This window comes from Drosophila elegans, unplaced genomic scaffold (assembly GCF_018152505.1).
Source record: "Drosophila elegans isolate 14027-0461.03 unplaced genomic scaffold, ASM1815250v1 contig_476, whole genome shotgun sequence".
In the NCBI taxonomy this organism is placed as follows: Eukaryota; Metazoa; Arthropoda; class Insecta; order Diptera; family Drosophilidae; genus Drosophila; species Drosophila elegans.
In genome coordinates this window covers 8,199,376-8,223,164 of record NW_024545863.1, presented here as the reverse complement: position 1 = coordinate 8,223,164, position 23,789 = coordinate 8,199,376, and the positions used below count along the sequence as shown (strand labels likewise).

At 44.0% G+C, this 23,789-nt stretch overlaps 4 protein-coding genes across 5 annotated transcripts in view; 2 read left to right on the top strand and 2 right to left on the bottom strand.

The window, feature by feature from the left end:
* The window catches only part of LOC108140645 (disintegrin and metalloproteinase domain-containing protein 12), a 33,581-nt gene extending 16,937 nt beyond the window's left edge, over positions 1 to 16,644 (top strand). The window contains exons 3-9 of the mRNA XM_017263568.2: positions 7,582 to 7,697; positions 8,507 to 8,704; positions 9,967 to 10,118; positions 10,730 to 11,057; positions 11,189 to 12,548; positions 12,615 to 12,744; positions 14,158 to 16,644. Of these exons, the coding sequence (XP_017119057.1) occupies positions 7,582 to 7,697; positions 8,507 to 8,704; positions 9,967 to 10,118; positions 10,730 to 11,057; positions 11,189 to 12,548; positions 12,615 to 12,744; positions 14,158 to 15,976 (4,103 nt within the window). The 3' untranslated portion in view covers positions 15,977 to 16,644. The remainder of the gene's footprint in view (positions 1 to 7,581; positions 7,698 to 8,506; positions 8,705 to 9,966; positions 10,119 to 10,729; positions 11,058 to 11,188; positions 12,549 to 12,614; positions 12,745 to 14,157) is intronic.
* Positions 16,645 to 17,000: 356 nt separating this feature from the next.
* Positions 17,001 to 18,649, bottom strand: LOC108140417 (histone H1). The gene is made up of 2 exons (XM_017263137.2): positions 17,839 to 18,649; positions 17,001 to 17,487 (listed from the first exon to the last, which is right to left on the bottom strand). The coding sequence occupies exons 1-2, from the start codon at positions 18,511 to 18,513 to the stop codon at positions 17,104 to 17,106; spliced, it is 1,059 nt and encodes a 352-aa protein (XP_017118626.1). The 5' UTR covers positions 18,514 to 18,649; the 3' UTR covers positions 17,001 to 17,103.
* A 449-nt stretch (positions 18,650 to 19,098) lies between these two features.
* On the top strand, positions 19,099 to 21,422 carry LOC108140693 (signal recognition particle subunit SRP72). The gene is made up of 4 exons (XM_017263641.1): positions 19,099 to 19,304; positions 19,367 to 20,403; positions 20,479 to 21,161; positions 21,223 to 21,422. The coding sequence occupies exons 1-4, from the start codon at positions 19,193 to 19,195 to the stop codon at positions 21,350 to 21,352; spliced, it is 1,962 nt and encodes a 653-aa protein (XP_017119130.1). The 5' UTR covers positions 19,099 to 19,192; the 3' UTR covers positions 21,353 to 21,422.
* Positions 21,423 to 21,563: 141 nt separating this feature from the next.
* On the bottom strand, positions 21,564 to 23,746 carry LOC108140694 (tRNA pseudouridine synthase A). 2 transcript variants are annotated; one of them, XM_017263642.2, is made up of 5 exons: positions 23,650 to 23,746; positions 23,420 to 23,542; positions 22,874 to 23,359; positions 22,286 to 22,562; positions 21,564 to 22,216 (listed from the first exon to the last, which is right to left on the bottom strand). In XM_017263642.2, the coding sequence occupies exons 2-5, from the start codon at positions 23,457 to 23,459 to the stop codon at positions 21,691 to 21,693; spliced, it is 1,329 nt and encodes a 442-aa protein (XP_017119131.1). In that variant the 5' UTR covers positions 23,460 to 23,542; positions 23,650 to 23,746; the 3' UTR covers positions 21,564 to 21,690. The 2 variants fall into 2 exon arrangements, with proteins under 2 accessions (XP_017119131.1, XP_017119132.1); XM_017263643.2 differs by lacking the exon at positions 23,650 to 23,746 and having other exon boundaries at positions 23,424 to 23,541.
* Between the last annotated feature and the right edge of the window lie 43 nt (positions 23,747 to 23,789).

Here is a 23,789-nt window from a genome sequence, read left to right as displayed (position 1 = left end):
CATTCCCCCGAAGCCATTGTTGTTCTCCTTGCCTTCAGTCTTGATAGTGCTGGCTTTATCAGCAGGAATAACCAATACCTTTCTCAGGTTGTTGGCTTTTTTATGAGCCGCGTTGGCAATAAACAACACGGTCAGATAATAAAGTTGACAATTTTAATGCTAAAGTAAACAATGAGCAGGGGCTGAGAAAACCCAAAGAATAAGCGGGTGAGGAATGGATTTGAGAATCTTACAAACATTAATATCCTGTGCCAAATAGTGAAGGTGAGTAGGAATCTCGATTTGTTCTCACCTACCTGCTGCTGATGAGAATCAACCACAGCGGGTGTGAAATTTCACGGATTAGCTAAAGCAGGTAGAGACTACAATTGTCTTGTACTCACTAGTGTACTTACACTTGGAAAACGTTTATCTTTAAATATACTTTATAGGAAAGCCTTAGGTTTGAGAATTTACCAGTAATTTTGCTGTTTTAGGAGTGACAATTAAGTAAAGAATAAAGTTATTTAGTATAAAGATACTTATATTTTATTTGTTTTCATATCTAAAAAATTAACAAATTCAAGTTACTTTTTATAAGTGTTTCTTGATTACCTGCCACTTGTTTTGTGGGCCTTTCCCTAGATCATCTTAAGCAGGAGCAGTTGACGTGCTGGGCAAGTCAAGAAAGGTGTTCAAACTGTGGGTGGTCCCTCAACTTCACAGACACTTGCCAAATCTAAGGGGATTGTGAAAAATGCCGCATGAATGTTTGCGTGTACAAACTACCACCCGCCGCCAGCGCTCAGGGTGTTAATTGCCTGGCTCTTGACCTTGGTCCAGCTGCAGCCCAAAGCCCAAGCCTTAAGGAAAAACTGGAAGGACAGAATAATGGAGGTCCTTGTCATTGAAGTGTCTCGGATAAAACTGCACCACCCGCCTACTGTGTTGCACTCGAAACCATTGCTTTGTTGTGTTCGATTTTGCACAGATTCCGTTGCACATGGTCAGTGTTGACCTGGTCAAAATCATTGTGACCACCCGTCAAGCTATTGTTTGACCCTGAATAATGGAGAATAGCAGATGGCAGGTGCATCAAAGTCTTGTGATCTTTATCTAAATCGGCAACGAGCAGAGAGATGCCTTCATGAATTCGCACAATGCATATTATTGCATTGAACAGAATTTATTGGCCTTTTCTTGTTGAATTTTCCCCTAGGGAGTTTTCCGCATCGCAGGAGGGCATAATTAGAATGCAGCTGATATTTTCCAGCGATATGCAGAAATAATTGGCTTGTTGTTCATAGACAGCATCGTTGATAAAAGGCTCAATGAAAAGAGAGCTAAAAGAAAATCAGATTAAGCAGATTGAAAATATATCCTAAATCATAGTTACCTTATTTATTGATCCTATTTATTACAACCTTTATGTGAATAACAAATTTATTCACGTAAATAATGTTATTTTGTTGTTTTGAATCTACTTATAAACAAATAGTTTAGCTCCCTAAAATATTTAAAATTTGTAGAGCTTTCTAAATAACTTTTATAATAAATATTTTTTCATTAATTATTGAAGTTTAAATATTTGTTTTCACTCGTGAAAGCGTGCACATATTAGGCAATTGCTAATCCAATCAAAATAAAATTTGTTGGCATCAAGACAGCATCTTAACCCACTGATCAAGGGGCGGCACAGTGGCGTACATAATAATAAGGTCACGGCTGCTTAGCCCACATCTCCAAAGACTCCTTCAGCCTGCGGCCTGTCAACAAGTACCGAGGTATTGATTTATATAAATGGCCGCTTTGAGAGTTTAATTTATGCACAACGCCAGCCAAATCCTGTAAGCAATTAATTTCCGCCAAGTAGGGGAAAATAAGAACAGGATGGAGAAGAATGAAAAAAGAAACAAACTAAAGCGAAAGTGCAACAAAAATAAAGCAGACGTGGAGCTGGGATCTTCGATATTATTTATAGAAAGTATATTCAGAAATGGTGCGTGCATTTATTTAAGGTTCTTTGGGATCCCTAGATTTCCTATTTAGATGTCTTGGCTGCATTTCTGTCCATTTTATGACTTTCTAATGAAGGGATCCTAAGCCAGCATAATGAAGTTGAGATCCCCTCGGACTGACAGGTGCCCGGTTTTTAACTGGACCACACAGAGTCAAAAAAACCCAAAACTGAATGTCATGGGGATGATTGGAAAGAAGAGAGCTCCACCTTTGTTTAATTTGATCGGATGCGGGATCTACCTGTCTGGCGCCTTCGTTTCCGTCTTCCAAATCCGACAGCAAAGATGTCGAGATCGAGAATCCTTCTACTTCATTTGCCTGAGTGCATATTCAGCCACAGGCCAAGCCCTCTTCTCCGACAAATGTCAGTTGCTCAAGTGCTTTTCACGCCCCGGAATGGAAAGCCAGCCAGCCAGTCAGCCAGCCCGGCAATGGGATATGGAATAAAAAGTAAAACCAACTCGAACAAAGCGGCTTTTGTGGCCTGCCCCCACCTCATTTACCTCCTTTGTCCTTTTGTGAGTCGCGCACTCAAGTTACAATTTGATTTCTGATTCCGTTTGCTGCTCTCGCTCCCCAGTCGTGTGTCTGCAGTTCGTTGTTTTCATTTCGTTTCGTGGCCTGGCCAAAGTTTTATTTATATTCAAGTAGTTGGGGTTCTGGGCGAGGGGCAGCCGTGTGTGGTGGCGAGGGGGCAGCTTATAAATAATTCAGACGGTGCCCTTATGCATGCTCCAGGCACAGGAACTAGCTCCAGGCCAAAACAGGCAACCCGAAGTCGCAATTTAACTTTGACAAGATCCATGTGAACCAAAAAACCCGGTTTGCAAACCAATAAACTAAGATCTCGATGCGGGTAAGAATGTAAATCAAGTGTGTTTAAAAAAATTCGAGTGTCAACTTTAGTGTCATAAATTAATAACAATATAGAATTTCTAATTATAATAATGTAATTAATGTAATAATTACATTATTAATGAATTTCTAATTGTAATAATGTAATGTAAATAAAGACTATACAATATTTACCTTAGTGTACATTTATTTGGGTAAGAAATATGAAGATGAAACCGGCAGTCACGATGATGTTAAGCTGATGTTCACCATCAGGTGAGACATGAGAAACATGCAATGGTTTGGTTATTAGAATGCCAAAATAAACTTTAGGAATTGAAATAGTACAATGTGTCAAAAAGTACCAAGCAGTCTATAGTTTTTACTTAGGAAGTGTATATTCATGAAGAACCCTGACTCACCGATGCTTATCTTCCGTTTCGGGTCTTTTAAAGCTGCGCATGCGCAGTTTTCGGTTAACCCAGATTCATACGATGTTCGTGTTTGGTTTTCGAATTGCGTGGCTTGTTGCATTTGTTGACTGGGCACAGAATTGGCGGCCTTTTGTCAGGTGAAAATTGAGGTGAAAGGCGTTTTGCGGGCTACTGTTCAGAGCGGAGGAAAAAGATTTACTTTCAGATTTGGCCCATTTGGTTGATGGGTGGATAAAAGTTGATTTTGTATTCATAAAGTGCTCCTCAGCAGGTGGTTGATGACTTAATTGTCTCGTTAAGATTGTTAAATACATATATGCTTGTTAGCGGGCAATTTTTATCAGCGATTTAAGCAATATAGTAACTCTTTGGGGATTTTCTAACCTTAGTTTCTTTAAAGAATATTATTTTATATTTTCTATTTATTTAAATATATTGCATTCATATGTCAAATCGTTCTCCCTATAAAATGTCCATATAAAAGCAATGCTTTATAGTTCCCATATCCATAAACATGCCAATAAATTCCACATGAATAATTTAAACTTCCTTTTGAAAAGTTGACTTTAAATACTTGGCCATTAATGTCATGGCAAAATGTTTTCAATTCAGAAACCCTCTTTTAAGGCCCAAAACAATTCAATTAAATTGTGATGAGTGTGTGCGTGTCGTTTTGACTGCAATTGAGTTTGCTTTCGTTTGTCGGGGTTTGTTTTGAATTTCTCCAACATTTAATTTCCTTTGCGCACCAAAAAACAATTGAATTTTTTTTTTATAATTCAATCAAGCACAGGCAGTAAACGCATTTTGTGAGGGGGAGACGAAAGACTTGCGCATGCATTTCCAATTTGTATTCGGCTGCAGTTCACAGCCCAAAATCGAAGCCGAGTCCCAAATCCGAATTCGAATCCGAATATCCCCAGCCGACGTCACCGTCTCTTCGTCTTGTTTATCAATTAGGCACACATTCGATTCGGTTTGATTTTTGTATTAGCAGGAATGCCTTTTCAATGCCTTCACCAAAGTGGAAATCCCCGCCTCTTTTGGCCACGCCTTTGGCTGCACTAATTTGTTTATGGCAGCGAGATTCTATTAATATTTTTAGTTTTGGGGGCCCCCGTTAAAGTGTTGGAAGTTTTACGACGGCATCCTAAGAAACTTTGCCCAAATTGAGTTTGGCATATCTTCTCGAGCCCCCGGCAGTCATAATTTAAAATATTTAAATGCCCGGGGCTATGATTGAAGAATGCAATGGCCCAACGACCACTTGAGAAGGTTTCACATTTTTCATCATTCAAATGGGAAGCTATAGAAATGGTTTTTGTTCCCCATTCTATTCCACTTTCAATGTGAAGTTCACTGTAAAAACTAAATGCTTTATACATTGGATTCATTCAATTTTTTTTATGGCACGCCAGCAGTTATTAATAAATTTTTTTGTGGCCCCCGTTGATTGTTATATGGAATTGGAAGAGGGTGAGGGTGGCAGGACGGAGACACATTTATTTATTAACCCCTCCCCTTCGACGTTTACCCCTTGGGGGTTGACAAGTGACAAATGCAGAGAAGATATAAAATTAAATGTGTGAGCCGAAATCAAAATCAGTTTCAAGCCTGCGGGCCCTGCCATCCCTGCCATCTACCACCCGGATGAAGATTCAAACAAATAAGTCCAAACAAACACATTTTATGGCACAGTGCCCAAAACATCCTTACCCACCAAACTCATCGCCATCATTCACATCATCATCGGCATATAAGGAACATCAAAGTACGCGGCGACATCAGTTCGTCAAAAAAATGAAAATAACTCGGCATCGGGTTGTAATTTGTTCCTTATTTTAGCCGGCGGAATCCATCATCACTCGATGCATGACCCGTGCGATGATGGACGGGTAGACGGTCTGGTTTACCCGTAGTTGTAAACCCTAATGCCATATGTTTGCCCCTGGCTCAAGACTCCGACTTGACTTGGTTTCAGTGTGTGATATTTTTCCATTTGTTGAAAGTTACACTGTCGAAAAAACAGTCATGAAAAAGGGCAACCAAAACATAATGTACATTTTTAGAAATCAAGTTCAATCATTTTTTTATAACTACTTAGCCCTACTTATAAGCTTACTTGTAAATAAGTTTGAGAACTACAAATTTTAACTACATTTTATGGTTCTCAGTGCATGATGAGAAATTATTCGTCTGCCTAGAGCTATCTATGCGTGGGTACTTCTCTTGTGTTCTAGTTTTAATGAGTTTCCACTCGTCGTAGTGTTTCATGACAACAGTCCTTGAGGCGCCTCCTGGCGCCAGTTGGCCAACAATCTGGTGTCATGCCGATGCCGATGCCTTGTCCTGAATTCTCGGATTGCCAGCAGACATGCATTCTTATGCATCGCTATCGCATTTTTTGCTGCTGCTTATCAGCTGAGAAACTCGACACCCACTTGTAGATACTTTTACAGCTTGAAGAAAGTTGCGCTGGAAAGAAAGTAGTTAACTCACATGAGCCGGAAAAACTTATTGATGCGTAGAAGGGGGCCTGGCCGTGTGGCTCATTAGTCATTTGAGCCAATCAATCACTCAAGTTTACTTTGGGTTAATTGTTTTCCGTAAACAATAAGCCAGAAATACCACCAAGCCCCCTGTTTCCATATGGTGATACATCCAGCAGATGCGTACGGAAGGGATACATTTGGGTCAGAGGGAATTTTCATTAGTCTGCCAGTCATTAGCTCTGTTTTATGATGTCTCACCCATTAAGTAGTTCCAGCCCCCATCCTTGTGGCGGTCACACCCTTTAGAAATCCAATCTACACATTCTGCTATTCTTGGAATTTAATTTTCTGTTCAATTTGCATGGAAATCATCTAAATAAACAAATCAATAGCCCGTCGAATTTATATGTGCAAAAATTAAATCGTTAATTCATGGCTTTAAATGATGGCCAAATTTAAGTTGATATATGGTTCTAACGAAGAAGTTATTGTAGAATCATTCAAAATTTTAAATTATTGTAAATTCATAATTTTTACTGTATTGTTTCTTCATTTACTTGCTTGGGACCCCAAAGAGATTTTTTGCCAGCCAAACACTAATATATAACGAAGCAAGGAGACATCATCAAAAAAGGAAACTTTTTCCAACAAAAAAACAAGGCAGAAATAATGTGTAAAAAAAGCATGTTTTTATATATAACACACTTTGCAAAAATTGATGGCCTCTTCATGATTTTGCGTTAAACGTCGGGCGTGGTAAAAATAAATACAACAGAATCTCGTTTTTTTGCTGTGGGTATTTTCAGCATTTTGTGACGCGTTGCGTCGTGTAAAGCAAAAAGCCCTGACGCGTGCGACATTTGGCGCTGGAGAGTGACTTTTGAGCATGAAAAAGGGAGCTGAAAAATTGAAGAGTTGTTTTTGGGGGGGGAAATGGCAAGGGTAACTTGGTCTACATGGTTTATTGTTTTCTTGTGTTGGCCCCAGGACTTGAGTGATTTCGCTTCTGGTGACTGCGTGCGTGTGCACTTTGCCACTTGTACAAACGTACACCATTGTGGCAAAGATTATAGCGTCGTGACTTTATAAAGTAAAAGTTTTCGAATTTTACCAGCAATAAGACTAATACAAAAACGAATTGAAGTTTTAAAGTAAGTACTTGCAATTTTAAATCAACAAACAAATAATATACTTAAAATGGCTTCAATTTGGGAGATGATTTCCAACGCCGTTTAAAAGTGCTGTGCTTTTAAGAGTTAGAATGTTAAAGTCTTATAAGGCTTATATGTTTAAAGTTATATTAAGCACTATTGACTTGACCGCTGCTGTTTTTCGCCCTGCATTCAAGTGCTAAGGGCATCTGTAGCTGTAAGATACATGCCAGGGTTGTCAGACATCTGCCCTCGTTGTCTGGCTGCTCGCATTAATTAGATGTGTTCTGTGCTTGTCCGAAAGTCTGTCCCGTATATATATAATATTATTTATGAACTTGCTAATTTTAGCACTGCCCCTGGCCTGAAAAGGCTCAAAAGCGAGATGAGTGATGCTCTGCGTCTTATCAGAGTATCTCAACATGCCCGCCAACATGTTGAATGATTATCAGAGCAAGGCATTCGCTTCGCCTTAATTTCGGGCTCAAGTTGTCAGCGTTTTGGATGCTTGGCGGCGTTGACTTTAAGCCTATTAGATACAGCACACTCCGCCGCAGAAATGCTTTGTTCACCTTGACGGGGGAGAAGGGGGCTCTAGGTGCGGCATGAGCAGTTTGTAATCAACAGCAATTACATCACCACAATGAACGCCTTTCTCGTCCTCTATTGCAGCGCACACCGCCGACCATTTACCCGTCCTCGACGAGTTCTCAACTCACACTGTGATACGACCGCAGGTGCAACATGAACGCACCAAGCGCAGCCTGCTAAGCACTCTGGATGCCACCGTAAGTAGCCAGGAACAGGGGTAAATCTTGGTAATTATGCTAAATGATGCACTACATGTGACATTATGTCATTATTATAACCATTTTCCCCCTTATCGTCAGGACAATTTTAAAAAACTAAGTCGTTCATTTAAATTATAGCTATTGTGTAAATAAATAACAAATTATTCAAATTATTAAGATATTGAGAGAACAAATTTGAAACACTTCGAGTTGTCTTGAGTTTTCTAGAATTCTACCTGAACATAAGCTACGTTTATACTACCAGCAGTGTCTGAAATGTCTCTAATTCTATTTTTCCGACTACATCTCACTACAATCCACATTTTGTTTGCTATGTGCACTATATATAAATATGTTAAACAATTTAAAATGAGTAGCCAATTACTCCCTACAAAAATTAAACTCATCAGACATTTCAACATTTTGAACAATTTACCATTTCCCCGGGCAGTAGGAAGGTAATACAAATTAACCCGAAAGTAAAGTTCCCAGCAACAGAAAAATATTCACGAAATGTATTTCATGCCTGAGGGGGAGAGAATGGGTAGAGTTCAGTGGGTGTGCTGGCCCAAAGCCAAACCCGTTTTAATTAGTTTCAACAAGCGGTCACCGCACACATGGGTGGTTTAGGGGAAGAGGTTTGGAAATGAAGGTAACTTCCTGCGGCGGGCAGGACGTTACACATTCGCACCTCGCCACTTTGTCACGCCCACAATTTGCATGCGAAAATGAAATAAATGGGGTCGCGGTCAGACTGATATGGCTTAATCTTGTTAACGTTATCTTCCTGCTCTCCTGCCCTCCAGGACGGCCTTCACACGCCGCACATTAGCCTGAGCTACACCCACGAGGGCAAGCGGGTCACCATCGACCTGCAGCGCAACGATCGCCTGCTGCCGGACTCCCACTTCCTGCGATATCAGAACTCCTCCGGCGGACCACACACCGCTGGCCATGTGGTTCGCAACTTTACCAAGACTGAGGTTGATTTATGCCACTATCAGGTATGTTAAAAAAAATTAAAAAAAAACAAGAAAGAAAGCAAACTTTGCCAAGCCGAAGTTCATATACCCTTGCAGCTATTGCATGAATTAAATACTTTTGAAAACATTTAAATTATGATTTACTTGAGTATATGCTGAAAAACATTGAAACTATGATGATTTGCAGCTCAATTATTAGATAGTTATTTTATATATTTTTATTATTTCTATGGGAGCTATATGCTATAGACGTCCGATTTTGATAAAATTTAAACCATAATTTTGAAATAATTAAACATTGCTGAACTAAACAAAAAATTAAAAAACAGAAAAGTTATAATTTTTTTTTCATTTATTTTTCCGATTGTTCCTATGGGAGCTATATGCTATAGTCGTCCGATTTTGATGAAATTTAAAACATAATTCTGAAATATTTAACCATTACTATATCTCGAAGAACTAAACAAAAAATTAAAAAACAGCAAAGTTATAATTTTTTTTCATTTATTTTTCCGATTGTTCCTATGGGAGCTATATGCTATAGTCGACCGATTTTGATGAAATTTAAAACGTAAATCGGAAATATTTAACCATTACTATATGTCGAAGAACTAAACAAAAAATTAACAAACAGCAAAGTTATAATTTTTTTTCATTTATTTTTCCGATTGTTCCTATGGGAGCTATATGCTATAGTTGTCCGATCCGGCTCGTTCCGACTTATATACTACCTGCAATAGAAAGACAACTTTTGGGAAAGTTTCATGCAGATAGCTTTAAAACTGAGAGACTAGTTTGCATATAAACGGACGGACAGACGGACAGACGGACAGACGGACAGACGGACAGACGGACGGACAGACGGACGGACAGACGGACAGACGGACATGGCTAGATCGACTCGCCTAGTGATGCTGATCAAGAATATATATACTTTATAGGGTCGGAAACGTCTCCTTCACTGCGTTGCAAACTTCTGACTGAAATTATAATACCCTCTGCAAGGGTATAAAAAGTTAAAGAACTCAAACAGAAACATAAAAATATAGAAGTAAAGATGTATATTTCTTAGAAATGTTTATTTTGTTAATAATAAATTAAAAACATTTCGACATTCAACAAATAGTCGTGTATTTTAAATCTTTGATTTCCGATTTAAATTGCATTTTATCAAACTTCATTCACGTGTTTATATTTTAAATTAAGTAAAGCTGTTCCCTAAGTGTTCTTAGATCTCCTAAACTGTGTAATAATTTCCCATTTTATTTGATTACGCCATCCAGGGACACATTCGAGGTCAACCGGATTCTGTGGTAGCCCTCTCCACCTGCGATGGTGCTTTGGATGGCATCGTTTTCGATGGAAGGCAAACGTACTTTATCCATCCACATGTGCACGGCAAGGGACGATTGCAGGATGACCATTATCTGCTCAGGTAAGTTGGAACATGCTTCTCCCCGTAAATTAGGTTAGAACTTTAAAAGAAAGACGGAAATAGCAGATGATTTAAATGAACTAAATCATACAAACAAATTAATAGTATTTAAATAACTTAATTTAGATGAGTTGAAATTGCCGTAATAAAAACGTAATGATTAGTTTAAATACAGACCCCTTGATGAGTTCGGCTGGTGATAACCAAGTAATCGAAGTTTATGGTGTCTCCGCCTGGACTTATGATACCGATCGAGTCATGATTCTCCTTTCCAAACGGCGCTTATCTTATCGAGAGTTTCTAACCTATTTCGACCCGAGCGAAATACTGTTTACCGACTTGTCATAAGTGTAAGGGCAGTCGGGCAAATATTTTGAGGTTCAGGGGCCGGACGGTAGGGGTTTGTTGGCCAAATGTTTACCTATTTGTGGGCCACAAATATTTACTTTTTCGGGTATATTTGCCCGAATGCCGAAACCAGAACGAAACCCCGAAACGCAACCAAAACCGACCTACTCATTCATTATGTTTATGCGCCACCGTCACTTCCGTTATTAATTTCTTTTGTTGGCCACGGAAATATCAAATTACCTTCGATTTGTTCTTCGCAGACAGGCGGACATGCATCCAACGAACGCCACCTGTGGCTACGAAAGCCACAGGGACGACCACAGTCACGACCACGAAAATGGACTAGGAGCGGAGATTCCATCACTGCCACTCCGCCTGGATGGCGGAGAATTCGGGAGGACACTGCTCCGGAAGAGGCGGCAAGCGGACGACAGCAGTCAACTGATCCGGGGACCGTACAATGCCAACAAATACTCCAGCTACGTGGAGCTGGTCATCGTGGTGGACAACAAGGTGTACAAGAACTTTCAGGAGAGTGCCAAGAAAGTGCACCAGCACTGCAAGAATCTGGCCAACATTATCAATGCGGTGAGTAAATGTGGAAATGTGTTTGTAAAAAATGCATTAAAATATAAATTAATCAGTACTTCCATAGTTAAACTCCTGTCTTTTCCCATCAAGAATCATAAACTAACTAATTTTTTCTATCAAAATTGTAGCTCTATGTCCCCCTGAATATATTTGTGGCTCTGGTGGGCGTTGTGATCTGGAACGAGTCCAACGAGATAGAGTTCTCCGTGGATGGCGACGTGACGCTGCGCAATTTCCTGAACTACCGCAGCACCAAACTGGTGCTGGAGCATCCCAACGACAATGCCCAGCTGCTGACCAAGGAGACCTTCACCGGAGGCGTGGTGGGCAAGGCATTGAAGGGTCCCATCTGCACGTACGAGTACTCCGGCGGAGTGAGCATGCAGCACAGCCCCAACACGGCGATGGTGGCCACCACAATGGCCCACGAGATGGGCCACAACTTTGGCATGGAGCACGATTCGCCGGACTGCCATTGTCCGGACGAGAAGTGTGTGATGGCGGCCTCGAGTACCTCGTTCATTCCGGTCAACTGGAGCAGCTGCAGCATCGACCAGCTCACGATAGCCTTCTCGCGCGGAATGAACTACTGTCTGAGAAACAAGCCGGAAAGGTTGTTCGAGTCGCCCACCTGTGGCAACGGTTTCGTGGAGCCCGGCGAACAGTGCGATTGCGGGCTGCCGGAGCATTGTGAGAATGCCTGTTGCAATGCCCAAACCTGCATGCTGCACGCGAACGCCTCCTGTGCCACCGGGGAGTGCTGCGATCTGACCACCTGCCTGCCCAAATTGGCGGGCAGTGCCTGCCGGACGGCGGAGAACGAGTGCGATTTGCCGGAGTACTGCACGGGGGAGTCCGAGTACTGTCCGGCGGATGTCTTCCGGCGGGACACGGAGCCCTGTGATGGCGGGCAAGCCTACTGCTTCCACGGCACTTGTCGCTCGCACTCCAAACAGTGCCGGACGTTGTGGGGACCCACGGGCGAAAACTCGGAGCACTGCTACTACAAAAACACGGAGGGAAGCCGACTGGGAAACTGCGGCTACAATCGCCTAAACAAGACCTATTTGCCGTGCGAGAAGGAGCATGTCAACTGTGGAATGCTGCACTGCATCCACCTGAACGAACGACTCGAGTTCGGAATGGAGTCGGCGGCCGTGTTGTCCCACTCCTACGTCAGCCACAAACAAAAGATTGTGGCCTGCCGCACCGCGCTGGTGGACCTGGGCCTGCAGACCACCGATCCCGGCCTGACGCCCAATGGAGCCAAGTGCGGCGACGATAAGATGTGCGTGGACCAGCGGTGCCTGCCCGTGGAGGTGGTTCGCCAGAAGGGCATGGGTACGCCGTGTCCAAACGACTGCTCGGGCAACGGCATCTGCAACAGTCGAGGACATTGCCACTGCGATGTTGGTTTCGGCGGAGAGTCGTGCTCGAAGGCGGGTTCGGGAGGATCCCCGGACAGTGGACCAGCCACAGATCCGAATGGTGAGCTAGGAATACTAAATCCAGGGTTTACCGGTTTACTTAAAGCCAATCTCTTCTTTTGTTTAGGTTCTGTTGTACTCAAGCGCTTCCTGTACGTGCTGTTCTTCATCGTGCTGCCCATGGTGGGCGGCTTCTGGTTGATCTATCAGTGCTACAAGAACGGAATCTTCACCCAAGGAAAACTGGCCGACAATATGTATGTATCGACCTCCTCCTTCAGCATCGGCTCCAATAAGAGCAGCAGCCCCGACAGCAGCATTACCACCCACTTAGCAGCCCCACAGACCCTTGCACGCACTGCACCACCACCACCCCCACCAGTCCGCACTAACCACCAGTCAGCTGCCGCAGCGGCTGCAACTAACACGGCTTCGGCCACCATTACTAACATACACGCCATCCTGCCGCGCCACAAGTCCAATCCGGATGCAGTGCATCAGGTTCACATCCAGCCGCCCTCTGTGCCCAAGAGCCAGAGCAGCTACGAAGTGCGACGCAAGGCACTGCCGCACTGCCCCCACTCCCCCACCCTCTCCTCCTCCCCCTCCCCCAATAACAACAACACTGAGTCACTTAATAAGAATGACAAGGGCAACACGCACAACAGCACACTGAGACGAAAGCTGGATATCACGGCTCCAAAGCTACATGCCACCACAAACCCACTGGCACTCACCGAGGGCGCCCAGTTTATACAGAGCGACCCCGCGAGGTGCGCCAAAAACTAAGCCATAAATTAACCACAGTGAAACACGCTTGCACTGCCACCAAATACTGCATGACTTTGCCAAAGGCGTTTCAGTATCCTTGCAGAATTTTAGAGTAACATAGATTCAAAGTTAAAAAGAAAATCCTTTAAAAAATATTTTTGAGCTTATCTTGCAAACTTAAATACTCAATATAAATTGAAAAGATTCATTACTGTTAAGCCAAGAAATATATCTATAATTTTCTTTAACATTAATTAGTTTTTTGTAAATAGTTTGAAAATGTCCAATCAAAAGCCAAGCGAATAATAACCTATATATACATTTTAAATAAGTTTAAAATTCATAAAACTAAGGATCTGAAAAATGTCATTGCTTATAAAACAATGTAAGGTCAAACTATTGTATTTTATTCAGAATATTAGTAAGAAACAACTCAAGACAGAGCAAGAATATAAATATAAATGAAAGATAACATTAATTAGGGTAATCAGATATTCGTCTTAAAAAACCTGCAGGGATATATTGCAAATTCGGAGAACCGAAGAAATCTTTTTTTGTTCATTTTAACACACTTGAGCTGATGCTACATAAAATTAAAACACATAACCCCCAACGTCTACTAACACAGCCCTTATTTGATGTTTGTTTCTAGATTTAGTTGTCTTGATTTTGTGTGTTTTCCAATAAATGTTTTGCTATAACTTTTGGTGTTGGCTTCATATTTGTCTTGCTATTTGTATGTGTTTACTTTTCTTTAAGCTATGTTTTACTATCCTAGCAATATGGTGTTTGGTTTATGCACGTCTTTCGATTGGTATGTTACACAAAAACACTTTAAAAGCCTTATCCTCTAAAAGTGTCTTCCTTATGTTAAACTCTATGATTGAATGTCCTTGCAGTTTGAAATCCTCGGGCGGAAGCAAACCAATAACAACGAGAAGCAACCAAAATGGCAGTGGTCCACCAACTGGAAACGGATTACTCAAATCCACACCTAGTAGTACTGATGACATGGACTCGGCGCTCCTAAAATCCCCAAGTGACTCCGCACCCACCGCTGGACTATTTGGCAAATTCGATGGTTTTACTCTGCGTCCATTGAACGACGCCTCTTCGCCGGCCAGCAACTACAGTGGGCCGAATGTGGCCTTTGTGCAACCCACTGTGCAGCAGGATGGACCACAGCGGGTGGCACCTCCTCCGCCGGCTGTCAAGGCGGGAACGACCCCGAATCCTGCCCCCTCCGCTCCAAAACCAGAAGTCACTTGGGTGAGGCCAGCACCTGCTCTGCCGCCGCCCAACCCGGGCTCCACGGCGCGTCCCATCATCTCTCCCCCCAAACTGGACTCCAGTACAATAACCATGGTGCCGCTCAAGGGCAGCACGGAGGATCTCTCGCCCACTCGGTCTGCACCAGCTCCCCCAGTTCCGCTGCACGCCGATCCCAAGCTGAATGTTAAACGAGATGGCACCATTCGTCGCTTTGCTTCGTTCCTCAAAAAGGAGGAGAAGGCGCCGCTTAAGGAAAAGACATACATCAACAGGGAGCGGCTGCGAACTCTGGAAATTTCCGCTCCCATGCCTGTGCCCGCTGCTCCCCAAACGGAGTCCTCCAATTCGGATTCGGAGACCACGCCCCGCGAAGAGGAGACCCAGAATCTGGTAAAACGCGCCCAGTCCATGCGCTCCCCCACGAAAAAGACATCGGTGCAGAGCTTCGGATCCATGCGTTCACCTCCGGGATTGCCACGCCCCAAAAGTGGCCAGGTGAACAGCAGTGGCACCTCGAGACCCAAGTCACCGCCACCCAGGCCTCCACCAGTGGTGCTCAAGAAAACCAACTCCATTAGCTCCTCCGGCTATCAGCGACCAGTGGCCACGGCCCAGAGATCGGTGGAGAACACCTACGACGACTGCGAGTTCGTGGAGAACGAGGTTCGAGCCTCCAACGACGACATATACTCGGTAATTGATGAGATTCCACCAGCGGCACAGACCCTCAAGCGGAGCGATCTGGTGGCCAGCAGGGCCAGCAATGGTAGCGATATGGGATTACTAAACGAAATAGTTAATGAACTAGAGAAGATCAACGGTGATTCGATATATTCGGGGAAGCCCGTAGCTGCAGCAGCTTCGCCAGCTCCTGCAGATCCCCCTCAGAGTCCCCAGCGACCTGCTCCACCCAAGCCAGCGAGCAGTGTGCTGGAGGAGAAGGCAGCCAATGCATCTGCATCGAGCACATATCATCGCCCGCCGCCAGTCAATGCGCCCGTGGCTCGGGTCAAGCCCACGGTGGCGGACAAGTCGCAGCCGCTGCCCAGCATGTCCAGCTTTAAGCCGCCGGCGGGAACCGGCGGTCAGGCCCAGCCAGCGCCTGTTGTCCAGCTGGCCAAGCGGAGCAGCAGCGGCAGCATCAGCGGAGTGGCCAACTCCACCCGTCCCAAGTCCTTCATGAAGAGCACAACGAAAGCACTGCCCAACGGGTCGGCAGGGGCGGCAGTCACTGCGCCCTCGGCCACCATCCAGAAGCCCAAGCCGCTCTCGGCCAAGCCATCGTTTAGCGGCGGAGTAGGTGTGGGAGCAGGTGGTGTCCTGGGAAAGCGGGCCAACGGAGGGGCTGCCCCCACACCACCCACAGTGAAGGCGGCGTCGGCGGTGTCGGCGGCGCCAAAGTCCAACATTGCATCGCTGACACAGCGATTCGAGCAGAGCAAGTAGATTAAGTAAAACTATGATAAGAAGCTTGATCCGGGGCATAGCGAGTAATACTCAATGGAAAGAAACGAACAAGGGTAAACGTTCATCAGGTTTTTGAAAACTGTTCATTAGCCTTACCAATTTGTACTCATTTAACTCCTATTTATTACAACTTTCGATATTTTTAAATTACTTAAGAAAGGTTAGAACAAATGATTCGATATTTAAGTACTACGGTTTGATTTACGATATAATGTAAGATGTTACACACTACAATGCCTTTTTGGAAAAATTAGGAAAAAACTTAAGCTTAAATTCTCTGCCATTTTGCGATTCTTTGCTATGCTCTTGGTCTGGCTAAATCCCCATCCTCCGTGGAATTGACTTAAGCTTTAGTTAAGATACGATCAAATTTTATTTGGCACTGACTATGACTACGACTGCGTCGCCTTTGATATTCATTCCTTTACCGATATCCCACTTGTTAGACGTAAGTCGTTGCTTAACCCATGTGCTAAGTATGTATCTCAATGGTTAATGTTTATTTATATTTTAGCCCCTAACGATAGTTTCGTACGCGTATCTGTATCTAGACTTTACTCTACAGTAATCCCATGTATTTATGTATATGTTTATACGCAATATGCTTTTGTAAATAAAAACCAAAGATGTTAAATTGTCACAACAAATACGCCGATTCGAAGTAATAAATTAAAAGATATTGAAATGGTGGGTATATAGAAAAGTAATTAGAGAAGCGTTTCAGTAGCCAAGTCAATTTAAATTGTCTAAATGTTGCAAAAAATTATGTTATACCCCATATGTAAGAACGATATCACAATGTGTATAGAACGAAGGTCATGCAAAAAATATATATATGTTTAACTAAATTAAAGATAATAGTATTTGCTTGGGAGTTTTTGAGTATCGGGTAGAATGGACCTGCTGCCAGCCAGCACTAATAACAGAAATCACGTTTTCAATTTTGGAGTATTGTTATTTATTTTTATTTTTGTTATTATATTATTTTTTTCTTTTTTTTTTTATAAAATTGTAAGCTGAGTAACGGGTATCTAATAGTTTTCTTTAATCCATAATTAAAAAAACTATTTTTTACGAATGTTTTTGAACTAAGGATAACAATCAAACTATAATTGAACCTTGCGCTTGCGCTTTTCTTTCGAAGTTCCTTGAGGAGTGGAAGTGGACAAGGCCTGGTCCTCAGAAAAATCGGATGGGAGGATTTCGGATTGAGAGATAACTTCCTTGCCAGCCACCAGTTTCTTGACCGCCTTCACTTTCGGCCTGGTCGCCTTGGGCTGTGCCAGAGTTCCGATAGATTTTCGCGGTTTTTTCGACTTTCCCACCTCGGACGATTCCGATTTTCTCTTAGCGCTGGGTTTAGCTGCCTTTTTGGCCACTCCTGTGGCCGCGGCTTCTGGAGTTTCCAACATAGCCTGTGCAGCAGCTGCGGCGGCCGCTTTCGACTTTGGAGGCTTTGCTGCTCCCTCGGCTTTCTTCTTCTTTCCGGGCTGTAGGTTAAATAATGTAAGTGTTGAATTTTTTTATAATTTTAAATTTTTAAGTTTTTAAGAAGCAACACATTTTAAAATAAACTCTTTCAATGACAAAATCGTTAGCTTTCTAAGAAAATCACAAACTTAATTTAGTTACTTTTAAAAAATAAAAAAGGTATATTAATTTGCAAGACAAAAATAAACGTATACAAATTTTAGAACTTCATTACCAATTAATTGAACTTACTTCTTTTGCTTATAAAATTCGAATTAAAATTACATAAGAAAGCTTTTAACTTTTACACTTTTTAGTTTCACATTTTTTAAAGTTAAAAAAAGAAATCATCACAACTAACAGGAACTTACTTCCTTCGTTTTTCGTTCGGATGGCTTGTTGGCTTTCTCCTTCTTAGCTTTCTTTTCCTTGGCCTTGACCTTGGCCTCTTTCTTTTCGGCCTTCTCCTTTTCAAGCTTTTCGGCCTTTGCCTTCTTCACCTTTTCCTTCTGCTTTTGAGCCTTCATTTTTTCCTCAGCCTTGGAGGAGCTCTTGTACTTGTCGGTGAGTTTGAAGGATCGCTTCACCATAACCACCTCGCCATTGGTCTCGGCAACTTTGAGGGCCCGATACATAATGCGAGCGGTTTTCTTTGGATCCTTCCACTCTTGACCATTTTCCTTGAGATATGCCATGATGGCCTGAACCGATGATCCAGAACGACTCGACAGCTTTCCGATGGCCATGAGTGCTAGGGATTGGAGCGAGCTCTTGGCGGCACTCTTTTTAACCAACTTATTTTTGCCGGAATCGGGTGACGCCATTTTTGAACCATCATCGGGTGGTGGAGTAGGATAGGGATGTCGGGTAGCTTTCATATTATCGGACTCCGCCAAGACTCCATCCGACTGCTCCTCCTCCTCCTCCTCATCCTCCTCCACTTCCTCATCTTCTTCGCCTACATCGGATTCGTTATGATCAGACTGCATCTCCTCTTCGCCCTCGTCGTCCGAGCTGTCAATATGATCTAGCATCTCCAGTTTCATGGCAGCGGTTGGGATTTAGTTAAACAAAAAAATTAATACCTAACAATTTTTAAGACGGGACCACGACACTAGAACTTCTTAACACGCAGAGTTACAACAAGTAAATGAAATCGCCGACCAAGCACATGCCTAAAATCCATTGGAAAAAACGGTAAAAAAAGTTATATTTAGTGAAGACAAAATCCAAAAAGTTTTATCTAGAAGAGGTAAACTCTGTTCTTGAAAGTACGATGCACGACGATTAAAGAGATCTATTTTTTTTATAAATTGTTGTGAAAACAGAGACTTTTCTTTCAACTACTCACGGACTTCCCGGGAAAATAAAAAACATTTTTTTTTTTAATACAAATATGATTAAAAGGCTGATCAAAAACATGATAGGTGCGCTGTGAAAGTGTTTAGCAAATTTATCTGAAATTTTAAAGAATATCTTAATTGTGCAGAAATATTCTTGTGCATACACTTTCCAACAATATTAAAATGTTTCAAAATATAATATCGATGTTTATAAATTTAAGCCACAGACAAAACCCGATTATTTTGACAAAAATTATCGATAAGTTGATATTTTGGTATATTTTTCACATCCCTAGTGTCCACGTCTGTCAAAAGTTGCATGCCAACCAAAAGTTGAAAGTTTAAAGACATTTACCACCCACGAGTCTGCTGAGCAAAGAGGATGTCAAAGGACGCCAATCCCAGGGAGGCGCTTATCAAGGCGGCCTACGCCGATGTGCACAAGTTTGGCAATAACCGCGAGTTCGACAAGGCGGTCAAGGCGGTGAATCGCAGTAAGTTTTGGGATGTTTTGGAGTGGTACCCCTCGTATGACCCATTTCATGTTCTCCCGTAGTCCTGGGCGTGGCTCCTGATGATCCCACGGCCCTGCACTGCAAGGTCGTGTGCCTGGTGCAGCTGTCCAAGTTCGAGGAGGCCTACAAGTTCATCGAGAAGAATCGCCTGTCCTCGTTGGTCTTCGAGAAGGCCTACTGCGAGTACCGCCTGAATAAGCAGCAGCAGGCGCTGAAGACCATCGATGATGCGGGCCTGCAGCCCCTGCCTGAGAACCTCAAGGAGTTGCGCACGCAGGTCCTGTACCGCCTTGAGCGCTACGATGAGTGTCTGGACTCCTACCGCGACATCATCAAGAACACCAGCGACGAGTACGAGGACGAGCGGCGCACCAATCTGAGCGCAGTTGCCGCCAATCTGGCCGTGGACCAGGCCAAGGAGGTGCCCCAGGTGCCGGAGGACACCTACGAGCAGTACTTCAACAGTGCCTGCATCCAGGCCAATCGGCAGAAGTATGCCGAGGCCGAGAGGAAGCTGCGCACCAGCGAGAAGCTGTGCCGCGAGTTCCTCGAGGAGGAGGGCGCCTCCGAGGAGGAGATCCTCGAGGAGGTGGACGTCATCCGCGTCCAGCTGGCCTACGTCCTGCAGCTGCAGGGCAAGACCAAGGAGGCGGGCATCATCTACGCGGAATGCCTGCGCCACAAGCCCAAGGACGTGGCCCTGGTGGCTGTGGCCAGCAACAACTCTGTGGTGATCAACAAGGATCAGAATGTCTTCGACTCCAAGAAGAAGATCCGTGCCGCCCTGGCCGATGCGTGCGAGCCGAAGCTTACTTCGCGCCAAAAGCAAGTCATCGCTGTCAACAACTGTCTGCTGGCCCTCTACACCAACGCCGGCGACCAAGTGCAGCAGCTTAGCCAGAAGTTGGCCCAGAGCTACCCCCAGGTGGAGTTCGAGGCGCTGCTCATCCGCTGCAGCCAGCTGGCCAAGGATCGCAAACACAAGGAGGCCATCGATCAACTGCAGAAGTTCGCTGCCGCCAACAAATCCCATGCCTTCGTCAGCAAGTTTGCCGTCATCCAATTGCAACTGCTTCAGGTACATTTTTTTAATCTAATTTAAAGCTATCCCTAAAAGGAATATCTCATCCTCAATTTTATTTTGCCCTTTTAGGGCAACCGCAAAGATGCCATCGAGACATTGCTGTCACTGGGTGAGGCCAAGTACAAGCCTGGCGTCGTTTCCGCCCTGGTGTCCCTTTACCTGGGCACGGACAACAAGACAGCGGCCTCGGCGCTGCTGAAGTCAGCCGTGGACTGGTACAAGAAGAACAACGTGAGCAGTGGTGATTTGTCGGATATGTGGCGCCAGGCGGCCGAGTTCCATTTGCGCGGCGGAGCCTCCGAAACGGCAGCCAGCTCTTTGGAAGAGCTGCTGAAGTTGAACGCCAACGACACAAAGGTGCTGGCCCAGCTGGTCATTGCCTACGCCCAGTTTCAGCCGAAGCGGGCGCTCGAACTCAGCAGAAAGCTGCCCAAGTTGGAGACACTTACCACGGCATCCGAAATCGATGCCCTGGAGGCGGCCAACTGGGTGATGTCAGCCAAGGCGGCCAAGAAGTCTGCCAATGCCAAGATCGAACCCTCACCGAGCACCCCCATAGAGAAGAGAAAGAACCAGAATCGGAAACGAAAGGGCAAGCTGCCCAAGAACTACAACGCCGAAGTGGCTCCTGATCCGGAGCGCTGGTTGCCCAAGTATGAGCGCACTGGTTTCCGGAAGAAGCGAGGTGGAGCGCGTGGCAAGGATGTCATCAAGGGATCACAGGGCATGGCATCGGGAGCAGCCGATCAATAGTGAGCATATTATAAAATGAAATGTCTAGATTATTTCTCTAACCTAAACTTGCCCTTACAGCGACATGTCCAACCGCGTCAATCTGAGCAAGAACTCCCCCGCCACGCCCGTTTACCAGGAGACGACCCCCGGACCAAGGCAGCAGCACCGCAAAGGTGGCCACAAGAAGAAGAAGGGCGGCCGCTTCTAGGTCAATACAGACCTAAGGAAATGCTTTTATACTTTTGAACGATAATTATACAAACCGCCTTTGCATGTTATTTAGTTGTCTAATATGTGCACTTATTGGGCGGGTTTGTGTAAAGCAACAGAAAAATATATAATTCGTTTTTAAGTAATCAATAACCAATTGTTATTGATAGAATTTATGTTTTTTTTACATAATAAAAAGAAATTTAAGATCAAAGGTATATTGCAGCAACTGCTTGTTTATTACAAAGTTTAGCGTTGATGATATTTTGTACAAAAATTAAACATTAGAATCCAACATTTGTTTGCTTTTAACTATCCACAAAAATCAACGCAAAATCATTCATCATTGTCATCATCACCAGCCTTACTCCGCTTGCCATCCGTTGGCGCTGGAGGAGCGTCATCCTTTCGCGTGTCGTACGAGTAGTAATGCAACGTTCCTATCCAGTCGAGCATGTTGCGCTGCTCGGCCTCCGTTTTGTAAATCTGGCTAAAGATCTCCCGCTCGACGAACTCCTGCACTTGCGTCTCCTGCGCCTGCCACGTCAGTGGATTGTGTATGCCATCCTTGCCATAGCGATCGTTGTAGCGTTCATAGTGTACCGTGTCCAGTACTAGACCCAGTCCAGGGGCCATGGGCAGGTCCAGGCGCTCCTCCGTCAGTGCCCGCTCCAAACTTGTCGTCGTCGTGTTGCCCCTCACAATGGCAATGGCCAGACCCACCATCTTGCGGATCTGGTGGAGCATGAAGCTCTGACCCTTCACTTTCAGGGTGACGAACTCAATGCCCTGAGGACTCTGAAATGGTTCGCTGCTTGTGAAGGACATGATGAACCGCTTGGAAGAGGGATCCAGGAAGCTTCTGCAAGGGTTTCAAGTTAATCAAAGGTTAATTAAACTCAACGAAGAATTACAAATCTGATTGCTTTACTTTTTGCTGGTGAAGTTGTGAAAGTTCTTAGTGCCCTCGTAGAGTTTCAGGGTATCCTTGACTTTCTCCAGCAGCTCTGGTGAAATGCGAAACGTGTCATGCAAATCCTCGACCTTTTCTTCGCAGGAAGCAAAGGCAACAGTGGGCAGTGTGTAGGTGTAAGTTCGGGCATTGCACTGATCCTTGGCATTAAAGCCCTTGGTCACACGCTCCACGCCAAACAGTCGAATCTGCTCAGGCAAATCGGCATTGAAGGCCTCCAGGTCCAGCTCCTCAGCTAGATATAGATTTTGATTAATGTTTTTAAAAGTGTTCAAGTGATTGGGCTATTTCACATAAAATTTGTACCCAAACCATTAATCTATAAGTATAGTATGTTCTGCAAATTGGTGGTTGAAAGTTGGAGAACTATGTTCAAAAAATTGAATTATAAAGCTGCTATCATATTTGGTAAATCGATCAATGGGAACAAGAAATACACCTTATTGTTTTACTTCCACCAGACTTTAGGTATAAGTATTTTACTATAAACTATACAAATAGTTGCGAAACCAAGGAACCCTATAAAAATGGACCCCCCAAACTCACGCAGCTTGACGGAGCACACTTGACGGGCGGCGGAGACGCCTTTGTCGGTGCGAGCAGCACGCTGGAAGCAGGCGATCTGCACCTGCTCGAAACTGTCCTCCGTGATCCACTTGTGCTTGAGCATGGCCTTGAATAGCTCCTCCTCGATGGTCTGCATGCCGGGATTGCGCTGCATGCCGTAGTAGTTGGCCCCGCAGTAGCTGAGCAGGATGGCGCTCTTCTTGCGCTTGATCCGTTCGGCGGGATCAAAGGGCGCCCGCTTCACCCCGCTGGCCGCATCCTGCGCGTCCTGCTCCTTCCAGTCCACCCACTTTTTGCGCTTCAGTGTCCGCTTGATGCGGTTGGCATCCTTGACAGCCTCGTCCTCCAAGTTTTTTGCCTCCTTTCTGGCCTCTTTTTCCAGCTCCAGCTTGTCCAGAGCCTCCGACATGGCCGCAGCAAAGGATTTGTGTCGATTCCAGGAGTTACTGAGCGTTTTCAGGCGTACTGTTAGGAATGAAAAATCGAATTAGCTTGGGTTTGGGGGTTAGAGTGTTAATAATTAACCTGCCTTGGTGTTGCTGTTTAATAACCGGCTTAAAAACATCGAATAAACAAATCACAAAGTCGATGCAGAGGAATTCCCACACGTGTGTTGGTAGCTCTTCTTCTTGCTCTGCTACAGCTCAGCTGTTTCATGGAAAAACGGTAACTTTTTCTTGAATTGTTTTCATTTGGAAACCATATGGTCACTATTGAAAGATATTTCATTTTTCTGCTGTCTTGTATTTACTTACTTTAAATATTGAATTTAATTATTGAGTTTTGTGGCACAGTGTGACCGCAGGTAAGGCGCCAAAACATTTAACAGTTCGTAATACATAACGTCTTAACAGTTGACGACGTATCAACGTAAGTTAAGAGATGTAAGCAAAAT